This window comes from Rhamphochromis sp. 'chilingali', assembly GCF_963969265.1.
Source record: "Rhamphochromis sp. 'chilingali' genome assembly, chromosome: 6".
NCBI lineage: Eukaryota > Metazoa > Chordata > Actinopteri > Cichliformes > Cichlidae > Rhamphochromis > Rhamphochromis sp. 'chilingali'.
In genome coordinates this window covers 37,287,371-37,299,480 of record NC_137933.1, presented here as the reverse complement: position 1 = coordinate 37,299,480, position 12,110 = coordinate 37,287,371, and the positions used below count along the sequence as shown (strand labels likewise).

At 38.6% G+C, this 12,110-nt stretch overlaps 2 protein-coding genes across 4 annotated transcripts in view; one reads left to right on the top strand and one right to left on the bottom strand.

Moving 5' to 3' along the window:
* The window catches only part of phkb (phosphorylase kinase, beta), a 109,302-nt gene extending 106,357 nt beyond the window's left edge, over window positions 1-2,945 (bottom strand). For 2 of the 3 annotated variants that reach the window (XM_080884834.1, XM_080884833.1), the window contains exons 1-2: window positions 2,868-2,945; window positions 10-96 (exon numbers count right to left, since the gene is read on the bottom strand). In XM_080884834.1, the coding sequence (XP_080740960.1) occupies window positions 10-96; window positions 2,868-2,931 (151 nt within the window). In that variant the 5' untranslated portion in view covers window positions 2,932-2,945. Of the gene's footprint in view, window positions 1-9; window positions 97-2,012; window positions 2,114-2,867 lie in introns of all 3 variants that reach the window. The other variant, XM_080884835.1, reaches the window with a different exon arrangement.
* Window positions 2,946-3,254: 309 nt separating this feature from the next.
* Window positions 3,255-12,110, top strand: part of itfg1 (integrin alpha FG-GAP repeat containing 1) — a 171,755-nt gene continuing 162,899 nt past the window's right edge. The window contains exons 1-6 of the mRNA XM_080885940.1: window positions 3,255-3,655; window positions 4,075-4,156; window positions 4,304-4,425; window positions 5,435-5,492; window positions 5,776-5,853; window positions 5,976-6,070. Of these exons, the coding sequence (XP_080742066.1) occupies window positions 3,475-3,655; window positions 4,075-4,156; window positions 4,304-4,425; window positions 5,435-5,492; window positions 5,776-5,853; window positions 5,976-6,070 (616 nt within the window). The 5' untranslated portion in view covers window positions 3,255-3,474. The remainder of the gene's footprint in view (window positions 3,656-4,074; window positions 4,157-4,303; window positions 4,426-5,434; window positions 5,493-5,775; window positions 5,854-5,975; window positions 6,071-12,110) is intronic.

The following is a 12,110-nucleotide window of genomic DNA, read 5'->3' as shown; positions in this document are numbered from 1 at the left end:
TGTATTTACCTGCACTGTAGTAGCGGTCCAGCTTCTCCCAGAGGGGTTCATCTTCCCGCTGGAGATTTGACAGCTTCAGAGGTTCATAGATGGAGCCTGAAGAAGAATATACATATTAAACACAAACACTTGCAAACACAGTCCTTCAATAGCATTCCCAAAACTGATGTTCTTTAGAGGTTTAAGTTTAGCAACGGTTTCAGAATACATTTATTTTTTGTTGGATGTTTCCAGTTAAAAAAGAAGACTAAAATTGTAGGCTTGCGGTTGTATGTATCCATCAAACTAAAGCTGATGTTTACATTGATCTATACAGTAATATAGATTTCATCTCAATTCAATTCAAGTTTATTTCTATAGCCAAAAATAACAACAACAGTTGTTTCAAAGGACTTTTTAATATAAGATAAAGACCCTACAGTATTCTGGAGAAAACCCCGACAATCAAACAACATCCTATAAGTGGCATTTTGCGATGGTGGGAAGGAAAAACTCCATTTTAACAGGAAGAGACTTCTGACAGCCATTAATTTATGCAGAAATTAAAAAGGTAGAGACCGAATTATGAAATAACGCCAAAATCCCCATGTCTTTTTCCATGTTACGGCACAATGGACAAAAAGTGTTTTTGCAAACATTGTGATATCACAGTAAAGCTGACCTTTGAACTTTTGGATAGAATAAAGAAGTGTTGACATTTTCTATCTGACTGTAAGAATTAGCACATAATGTCTTGAGGCATATCTTGAGTGGTCAAAGTGAGTTTGACCTTTGGCCACCAAACTCTGTTTATCTTTAGAGAGATTATGACTTGTCATATCTATTGGACAAACCTTTGTATGTACACAAAGACAACCTGAATGGATAATGCTCTGGCCACGGCTTTTGTCAGCTTGGGACACAAGAACAGGCAGCAGACAAAACACAGAAACAATACACACATGCTATCAGTACATTCTGTTTTTCACTGCAACACATCTGTGCTGAGACTCACAAAAGTCTCAGCACACAAAATGATATTCAAGCCCTGAGCTAAACATTCAGAAAGTAGCTGCGACTCGTGAGCAGACATTGGTGGTGGTCAGAGGGCCCGGTGGCGCCAGTGTCCGGCAGCCTCGCCTCTGTCAGTGCGCCCCAGGGTGGCTGTGGCTACAATGTAGCTTGCCATCACCAGTGTGTGAATGTGTGCGTGAATGGGTGGATGACTGGATATGTAAAGCGCTTTGGGGTCCTAAGGGACTAGAAAAGCGCTATATAAATACAGGCCATTTACCATTTACCATTTTCCTCTGAACTGAGAGAGAGTAGCAGTTTGAGGGAAGCCCCAATTTGTTAGACTTTCTCCATTTTCAGACACTTTTCACTTTGCTGAGATTTGCATTTTAATAGGTTTGACCTTGGGTCAGTACCACAGGTACTGAAAAATTCACATTCTTACTGAAATTAGCATAATTTCCATCAGCATAAAAGTTGCTGGGGACAAAGCCAATCCATCTCTTTTTAAAGATAACACTTTAAACAGGCATGGAGGAAGTACAATGTTCCAATTTTAATTTCTAACATGAGATCAGACAAATGTAAGCTGTCACTGTTTGCTTGGTTTTAAACAATCCCCTGACTAACTTCAGTGACTTCATTAATACTGTAAATTCATTTTGTGCCATATCAGGATCTTTCATGCTTACTGTGGAGGAGCAATATAATTCTTCTGAGTTTAATCCACATAAGCCACACTGTATCAACAGTGTGAAATTACAGAAGATTATGGGTAATACTCTACTTTGCACGTCAGAATTCCCAACAGTCCAAGCATGAGATGGTTTTCTTTTCTTGTAAACGGAAAAAAATGTTCTGACCTGAACTTTTCTGGGTTGCTGTTTGAAGGAATAGGATGATCACATTCACAACATATGTTTTCCTGTAATCGTGAAATAAGTATATGGTCTAGAGTCCAGATATCGTCACCTATGTCCCCTTCAGCTGTTTCCCTCAGATCTGCTGTCACTACTTACCGAGTCTGTAAACTGTCCGGTGGAGCTTGGTAATCGCAGCCGAACCGGCCATTCTCAAAAGGTGAATTTAAGGCCAAGCGTCTCTCAGCTAAATCACAAATCTACAGCAATTCACAGTAAATGAGTTAGTAGCAGAGAGTTACAATTTTAGACATGCATGAATCAACAACGAATTACATCCTGGGATGACGACAATAATCAAGAACATGCAAGAAATTACAATCCATTGTATTTCTTTAGAAATGAGTGATGAAGAGTAGAGTTATAATGAAAGATGACAATACATGGTTTAAATGACTACATCACTATATTAGGACATAATTTGACTAATTACTGCACTTTATTCTTCATAACATAAATGGTATGCTTTCAGAATGCTGCGTTATTAGGCTACACTGGGATACACCTCTTGTTAAATCATAATTTCACACCAAGATCTCTTTTAAAGTAGATGGTTATCAGCAGTTCTTAAAATGGTTGGCTTCTTACAGCTGGCGACAGTTAAGAGTTTAGGTAACGTTTGTGCAATATCCGACACATTCCCCCAGCACAAGAGTAGCATAATGTGTCAGCTTTCACAGGCCCGCACAGTCCTTCAGGAACACAGTTTAACACAGTAATATACAGCAGCACAGTTTTACTATGGGCGAGATCTCACAGCGACCTGATGAGAAGCTCTTAAAATAGCTCTTGAGTGCTTCACATTTACACCTCTGACCTTTCATGCTTCTACCAACAGTGCAGTAGACACATTAAAACGGGCAGAACAGAGGCACTACGTACAGAGGCACTGCAAGCACAACAGAAAAAGCGGGCGTGTCACAATGCAGAAGATCATGCAAAGTTATGTCAGACCTGATCGCTTTGATCGGGCTTTAAATTCCAAGAGCTTCCACCCGACATCTGCTAAGCTCGCCATGTTTATGAAAATGTTAAAATAGCTACAAAGCTAAGGTGTATCCGGTAGCTTCTTTCAAAATAAAACGCGAATCGGGCTTCTCAGCATAGGGTAAGAAATCATAAGGCTAAATTCTGCCGTGGCTTACCGGTAAATAAAGCCCGAGTGTTTCCACAAATTATCTTCTGCGTGTTAAGATATTGAATTTATTTTTATTAACGCACTCATTTCGATAGTTAATATGTGTCTCATATTTATTAAGAACACAATTTCTTTCCGTTTCCGGTTTGTTTCTAAGTAACTCTCAGTGACTTGATAGCTGTGAAATAGCTCGGGGAGCACGACACTGACGTAAATAAGGAAATTCTAATGTCATATTATTTATCTTTATTTCTAAACGTTACTTGCAGCTTTTCCCACTAGAAATAAAAAAGCACGACATATGCTTAACGCCGTTAAATGTTATGTGTAATTACTTAAAAAGCAGCTACCATTTCCTTCTGCTGTAAAGCAGTGCGCCGTATTACAGTCAGTGTTGTTGTTGGGAGCTACACTGACAGGAAGATGATTTGGACGCTTAAATTAATTACTTTAGCGTTTTTGTTACTTTTGGGGGGACAGTATAACACATTTGCTCTTCAAGATGTAACGGCCGACCTTTTCGGTCCCGGGAATTATGGGACGGTGGCAGCTTTCGGAGATTTTAATTCGGATAAACAGACAGACATCTTCACGATCAAAGAACGTAGGTTTACTCATCCACACTTCACACAGCAAACAGTCAGTAAGGCTTCTTATTAACAGTTTGCACAAATTATGTATATTGAGTTAAAACACTAAATGTAATCAATTTAATATAAAATGTAATTTGACATGTATTAATGTATATAAAATGCGTTTTTACCTACACATTGAGCTACAATGTAGCTTTGGTTTGCTTCTTTATTTTTAAAACCGAAGTTTAAACGTCTCATAGCAGCCAGAGGGGGGGGAAGTCCACCTCTGGACGACAATTAGCCTGGTCTTGCTGTATTTTTATTAAATGCACCTGTGTTTTCTCTGCAATGACATTTCAGAATGACTTGTGAAAAATATATACTTAAATAAAAAGTAAGTAAACTTAAATTTTTTAAACGTCTTTATATTGTCTTCTTTTTGTTTCAGAGACTGATTTGGTCATATTCTTGGCTGACTCCAAACCACCTTACTTCAAGCCCAAAGTTCAAGCCAAAAACATTTTGGGAAAGTATGCATATGTGTTTGTTATTTCACTCCATTAGCTTTATTATGGCACTGGTCTTAATTTATGATTGTAAGTATGTTCAGTGCTGACAAACTGAACTTACTCGCATTTCAGCATTATGTTTACTCAGTACTTTTCTTGCTGTTTCAGAAACATCACCAGCGTGGTTCCCGGAGATTATGATGGAGACTCTCAGATGGATGTCCTTCTCACAGCTAAGAATGGCCAGGAAACAGAAGTTTTCATCTTTTGGGGGCACAACCAGACATTAGGTACAGCTCTAATAGTGATTTATTTACAAATGCTGCCCTGCCGTCACAGGAAAAAGCCATACCCTGGACAAGTTGCGAGTCTCTCCCAGGACTAACACATAGAGATCGATAACCATCAATGCTTGCTGAAATGGAAACTCAAAAACCGTTTCTACTCTCTGATGATACTTTAATTTTTTTTAAATTGCATTTGTAAACAATGGTTGGTAGAGAGAACAGAAAGTCTTGGCCTCTCTATCCACTTGTTACAACAGAAGCAAAACATTGTCAAGATTATGCATTTGCTCAGATTTGTCATTGGTGATACTAAACTTTGTATCCACACATATTAATTTCCCCACAGATTTTACTGCTTATATTACAAGTTGATGGAGGCATATTATTGCAATGCAGTAATTCTTAGTGAATCAATCATTGCTGCAACACATGATGTAACATAAATCACAAAATGTGTACATTGCCCGCCAAACTTTCCATTTGCTGTTTTAGAGTTGGTATTGCAGTAATTTACAGTGAAGAAAGCATAGATGTTTCACTTTTAGGACCTTTTGGAGGGTCACTGCCACAATATCATGACTCACTGGGAAACCGTAATTTAAAAGACACATTGTTAATTTTATTAGCAACTGCTGTCCTTTTTTCTTTTATAGGCTATCACCATTCAGTCCAAAACAATAAACATTAACTAGATCAATAAAAATGATACCTCATTTTCCACATGTTACCAACTTTTGCTTAATATACAATGCCAGTAGAAGCTCATCACCTGATTATTCAGATTTGTTTCTTTTTTATGTGTATATTTTCTGTTTAGGGATTCCTTTTTTATTGAACTACAGGCAGAATATATATACAAGAAAAACCATTGCATAATGAATATTTCAAGCTTTAGCTATTTTTAGCAATTTGTAGCTGTTGACTTCAGTTAAGCAAAACCACTGATTTCTGTTCTGTGTTCTTGTCAAACCATTAATACTCAAGGCCTTTTTACCTTCTTCATTTTGTATAGATATTGGAGGGGGGATTAAGCTGAATCACACCTTTAGTGATCAACCTCTTGTCATGGAGTAAGTATCAGTGTAAATTTACATGAATTGCTTTGAATTTTAAATAATTTGCTTGATTTCGATTTTTGGCTCCATTTGTGCATTTTTAGTCAAACTTGGTTTTTACAGAGTTTTTTTTGTCTTAGTTTTCAATAATAAATCTTATCTAACTTTTCCAATATATTAGCAACCATTACCTCATGTTTTACCTCCCTCATCATTGAAGTCCTTCAAAATGACTACTTTGGTGATCTCCGTCTCTCCTGAAGTCTTGTTTTCATTAAAAGAAAAACAATCTTTTCAGTTTTAATGGGGACATGATTCCAGATGTTTTTGGAGTCATCAGCTCTTCCTCCAGTGTAGTCTGCTATCTCACCAAAAGGTAATGGAAAAGTTTCCAAACTAAGAGTTTTCTATCTTTATTTCTAGTGCTGTTACACCTGAAGTTCAATTCTGTGGTGTGTCTAAATTCTTTGGTTGTTTTATAACTTTGGCTTCTCTTAGGACTGAAGTGTGCAGCAAAGCACTGAGTTTAACTGGCGCCATGCGTATGCCTCACTCCAATGCTTTCATTGACCTCAACAAGGACTTCACTGCTGGTAAGTCTGATGTTTAAGCATTGCCTAAGCATGAATAACAACTGTAAAATGCTTTGGTGTTCTTAGTACAACTTATGTTGTCAATTGTATCAAGTCTTTCAGCTTTGCATGTTTTCAAAACTGTCACAACCTTGTACAAAGGTTACATTGACTTAAGGGAAATTATCAGAGAAACTTCGATCATAAATGACTGCATATTGCAAAAGTGCCTATGATACTTTACTGATGTATCATGCACATAAATTTAAAAAAACTAAAATTAAACTAAATGAGTATTATTTTATTCCTTTTTTGGTCATCTTTGGCTTCATGTTGGGACTTTTCTTTTGTTTCTGTAGTGGAATAATATTTCCTGCATAACGATATAGAAATGTTTTCCCTCAATTTATGATTTGTGATCTCCCGGCATAATTCACCATCACTGCAAATGCATTGCTTTGTTTAACTGCACAAATTTCTTACCCCTAATCACCTCCTGATTTGCCCAAAATATACCCAAATCATTTGTTGTTTCAAATCGTTCAGCAGGTCAATAAAGTGAGCTTACACTGTACAGTAAGGTGCTACAAGGATCTCATTTTCTATAATTTTGAGACATTTTGTGTCACTGCATGTTTGCACTACGGGTGTTTGATAACCTTGAACGTGGAATTGAGTACAGCTACTAAGAGGAAAAAAAGGTGGAAAAAAATCCAGGAGGAACCTTTCCAATGCTGTAGCTGGCGCATGTGTGAGGTTGGGAGTTCACAGAAACTCCCCACTAATCAAGCCTTTTAGACATTGTTTCCATTGTGACCCAAGGGAGGATGGAATAGGTTTCCACCACCACTGATTGCAGCAGTTTAACCAAGCCCTTTGGGCATAGGTTCATGGCACACTAAGACGTGGCCTGGAATTGGTAGGTTTTTTTTTCTCCCATAAAAACAACTCTAGAAAACCTCCTACAGGGCCTGGTTCCTACAGCCAGAACATACAAGACCCCAAGCGTGAATAATGTTTACATAAAGCCTGGCTTTGAAAACACTGCCTATGGTCACCTCACTCTAAAAGTGCAGTGTTGCCTTCCACTTAACCTTCTTGCTAGCATATTGCTCCATTTCTGTTGGCCTATGATCAGTTTCAGCTGAGACCTAAATCTCTTCAACACTGTTTTGTTTTGTGGCTCATTCCTCTGCTGGTGTCCTTGTACTGTTTTGGTGTAAAGGTTGATACCTGTTATCACCTATTTTAAAGCATGACTTCTGAGACTGAGTCTTTTATAGTCTTTTATTTAGTAAAGCTTATGAATTGATTGAAAAGTAAGCATTCCCCCCCACCCTGCCACCCAAAAAAAGAAAAATCTGGATCCTTTTGCTGTTAAAATGTATCATTTGTTAGTTTTTACTTATTTATAGTGACTTTGTCCATAATGCCATTTTTTTCTATTTATTTGTATCAGTCAGTGCAGCACGGAGACCCTGCCTACTGTAAACCACAGTAATCACTGTCTTCTTACAGCTGCAAACATAACCTTTTGGTGTTTGGAGACATAAAATCCATATAATCTCCTGAATAAATTTAGTGTTTATTAAAAAAAAAAAAAAAAAGAACTGGTGCATTTTTCTCCAAAAATCTCCATACGATGCAGATGTGGTGTAGCTGAATTGTTTCATAAAGTTCATTCTGCAAAGATGTATTTTTTATTTTATTCTTTTTCTAGAGAGAACTTGAGGAACTGGGAAAAAAAGACCAAAATATATTTAATGCCACAAGTTCAGCTTGACTAGGGGAAAATGGAACAGTCATTTTCTTCACCAGTGAATGGAGAAATCACCTCATTCTTGTTTTACAGCATCTCACTCCTGTCCTTCTGCCCACTAAGTGTAGCGCTGTCACTTATACTTATGGGAGGATTTTTGTTTTTCCTCTGGAAGCTAATCCTTGTGTTTAAGGTAATCAGAAAGGATTTAGTCATGTCATACTCACTGCAGGTATCTTTTTGAGCTATGAGGTTTTTCCCAAGGCTGTCACAATTTAACCAGAGAAGATTTTAATTCATATTTAATCTGTTTAGGGATTAGGAGAAAGTCAATAAATTTCCCCTTTTTGTTGCAGAATTGAAAAAAAAAATCTTTGTTTTTTGGGGGTTGTTTTAATACAAATTAGAATGTGTTTCTTTATCAAGTGTGCTGCAGCTTGTCTGTCAGAGTGATGGCCTACACGTCAGCCTGTCTTTTACTTTTTTTTTAGGTTCTCTGCTTTAGGTAGTCATATCTTGCAGTGCATATGTGCAATCACAGAAAACACACAAGGACAGTGATCATTATAGTAAATTCTTATGACTTGTCAAGTACATTCAACTACAATCACTTGCTGTGGTGAATGCAAGGAAACAGCTTAGAGAGAAGAACCTGTGGGGGGTGGGGACACTTGCTGTACATCTGGTCGATGTCAGACTCTTTGGCTGCTGCTATCTGTGGGGGCATGCAGATGGAGGAAGAGAGAGGAGAGAAAAGTAGGCAGGAAGTGATGGAGTGATAAAGCTGAGCCGGAAAGGATGGATGGTTTGAAATAAAAGGATGCCTGGAAAGATAAAGGGCAGAGGAAGGGTGGGAGGAGGGGTGAGCAACGCAGTGGGTGAGTCTTGAGAATGGCTCAGCTCGCTGTCTGCTGCGACCACCTGCTCCTCTAAGCGGTACCGGCTGGAGTATAACAGTGCGGCTTAAGCAGGGAGAGAATGAGTTTTGAAGACAATCTGGATCCTGTTAGTTAGCCAGTTTAAAATAAATTTGTCTTTAAAGTGACATTGATGCTTTTACGTATTCATATTCTATTATGATATTAATATGTTTGTCATAATTCATTATTTATAGTCAAGCACCTTAGGCAGTTACTGTAGCCTCAAGTCTTTTTGCGCCTATTTATATACATCATCATCATCATCATCATCATCATCATCATCATCATCATTATTTATATACACCTATTTCTGGGAAGTTTAGGCTCCATCAGGTGGGTTGGGGAGCATTGATGTGCAGCCATTTTCAGATCTGTCCAGAGATGTTCACTTAGGTTAAATTTGGGCTCTGGCTGGGCCACTCAAGGACATTCAGAGTGGTCCCAAAGCCATCTCTTTATGAACTTCGCTGTGTGCTTAGTGTCACTGTTCTGTTGGAAGATAAACCTTTGCCTTGGTTTGAGATACAGGCTCTCTAGAGCTCTCTGGAACTGATCTCACAGTTCTTACTGCTGAAAAATGCCCCCACACATAATGCTACCACCACCATGCTTTACTGTAGGTATGGCATTGCCCAAATGACGACTGTTGCTTAGTTTCCTCCAGACAAGACGCTTGGCATCTGTTTTGATAAACCTAGCAACTGTACCTTATGTGGTTGCCGATATTTGGTGAGCTGATAGAAAAATTGCATTTTGAATTACTTGCCACACAAAAAACCATTATTCCCTTTATACTCGCTCCTCTTTGGTAATGCTAGTTTGATGCTAAAGTACCAAGACCATGCCTTATGAACATCTGCTACAGATTATGCAGAAATTATAAATTGCACTGGATGCACAAGTAGCATTGTCTTTTATGCATCATTGTTCGCTTTATTTGGCGAACAGTGCTAAGAAATAAAAACTTCCCTCAAATTTGTGGAAACCCAAAATAACAAATTCAATTTGGAAATGTAAGAAGTAGAAGATACAGATATTTGTATAAAAATGTAGAGAGTGAAAATAAAAAGTTGTCAGAAAAATAAATGCTCAAGTAAAGTACAGACACCTAAGTAGTTATACTTTGTTACTTCCCACTTCTGCTCAGCACACTCTTTGTAGGTAAAATGGAAGAACAAAGAATTCATGAAGCCTAAAATAAACTCCAGGTTGCAGTTTTTTTTTCATATACTGTAGCTCAGTTAAAGCACCTGTCTTTACTTAAGCTACTAATAGCAGCATATCAACATGTCAATCAACATGTCAAGCAGATGATTGAAAGATGTGGGTTTTTTTTGTTTTTTAAAGGTAACAGACATTGATTATATTACATTATATTACTGTATTTCGCAATAAATCTAACTAAGAAACCCCAATAAACTGGTCACCCAGTATATTTACTCTGTTTTTAACTTTGTGTCAGCGCTGCTGTTTAAAGGATGCTTTCTTCAGCATCTTATTTTACAGTGAGGTATTTTGTTAGTGTCGTTCAAGGAGGATTGAGGCTGTTGCAGGGCTGTGTCATGACCCCAATCTAAGTCCAGTGTCCCTGTAAACAGCACTATAGTAGTGTATTGGGTGACCTCCCTACATTAGCACTGCCAGCAAAGGGCTGGGGGAAGTCAGAAATAGTTACTTGGGCAGTGTCAAGGCCTCATTTAGCTTGCTTATTGGGCACTTCAGCCAACCAACCTGGTGGTGACACATTGCAAATGGCTCATCATCTCTTTTGTTGCCATCATCCTCCCCCAGCCTCTGTCTCTAACTGCAACACATTCGTAACAGCTTCATGCTCATTTGTTTTGCAGTAAATTTATCTCTTTCGTAAAACATTTGGGAAGCTGACGCCTGTTTTAACAAAGTGACATTTTTTGTCATTTAGTTTCTCCAACAGAGTTCATTGTGTAAACTTTGTGTATTAAAATGTAATTATGTAGATATACCAGATATATTTTTAGACCATTTTGTCAAAATAATGGTCCTCAGGCTACTATTTGTTAGCACTTAAAAGGGGTGATGCCACAAAACAAAAGTACAGTATATTTCTCTGTTTTATTTTTTGAATGACAAAAGAAAGCCTGTCATTAAGCACTTCATTGTAGGTGTAGATGTTCTCTTCTGATTACTTGTCACCACAGTGACACCTAATTAACAGGTAAACTGCTCTTACAGGACAGCCAGGAGGTCCAGCTTTAGAAAATAGACAGCCAATGTGAGCAGGTGCTTCAGTGGTCATCAAAGCTTCCGTAGTCATCATAGCAAAAATGGCTACAGGAGATGTCCTTATCTTTTGAATGATGTTCTGTGGGAGTATTCACACTCATAAGATCTGTCTCCCGTAGAGGATCACAGTAACCTCCAGGGGCCACATCACTTCATTTCAAAAAGAGCACCGCCTGGAAGGAAGTATCAGGAGCATGATAAGAACTTGTCTGAGGGAAAGGTAGTAATTGCAAGGTAATTTTAGATGCCATTTTAGGGGAAAAACATAGAATAGAATAGAATAGAATAGAATACTTTTATTTGTCAATTTCTTCAAATGTACTTGCCATACAAAGGAATTGAAATTACGTTTCACACTGTCCCATGCGTAGGCATTGACAACAATAAGGTGCAGATGCACAACAAAAACAAAAACAGCCCTAACAATAAGATAATAAATAGTAATATAATAATATAAATAGTGCTAAAAGAATACTAAAAAATATATATATAGCAGCAGGTGTGTGCAATTGCAATGCAAGTCAGGAATGTTTTCAGTTCTTGGTTCAGAGAGTGTTTCCTTGTTGGAGAGTGTGGGGGGGTAGAGTCCAATCTGTCTACTATACTTCTGCCAATCTGGTGATTCTGCTGGCTGGGAGCCGGGAGGGAAGAGAGTTCAGCAGTCTCACAGCCTGGTGGATGAAGCTGTTGGTGAGCCTGGTAGTGCGGGAGCGGAGACTTCTGTATCTCTTTCCAGAGGGCAGGAGGCTGAACAGACAGTGCGCGGGGTGGGTTGCATCGTTGACAATTGTGATGGCTTTGCGGGTGAGGCGAGTGGTGTAAATGTCTTGCAGGGAGGGGAGTGGTACACCAACTATCCTCTCAGCTGTTCTCACAATGCGTTGTAGAGCTTTTCTGTTATAGTCAGTGCAGCTACCGCCCCACACAGTGATGCAGCTGGAGAGGATACTTTCAATAGTTCCTCTGTAGAATGTAGTCAGGATGGGTGGTGGAGCACTTGCCCGCTTGAGTTTGCGCAGGAAGTAGAGGCGCTGTTGTGCTTTCTTGGCCAGTGATGCTGTGTTGGTGGTCCAAGAGAGGTCCTCACTGATGTGCACCCCCAGGAACTTGGTGCTGCTCA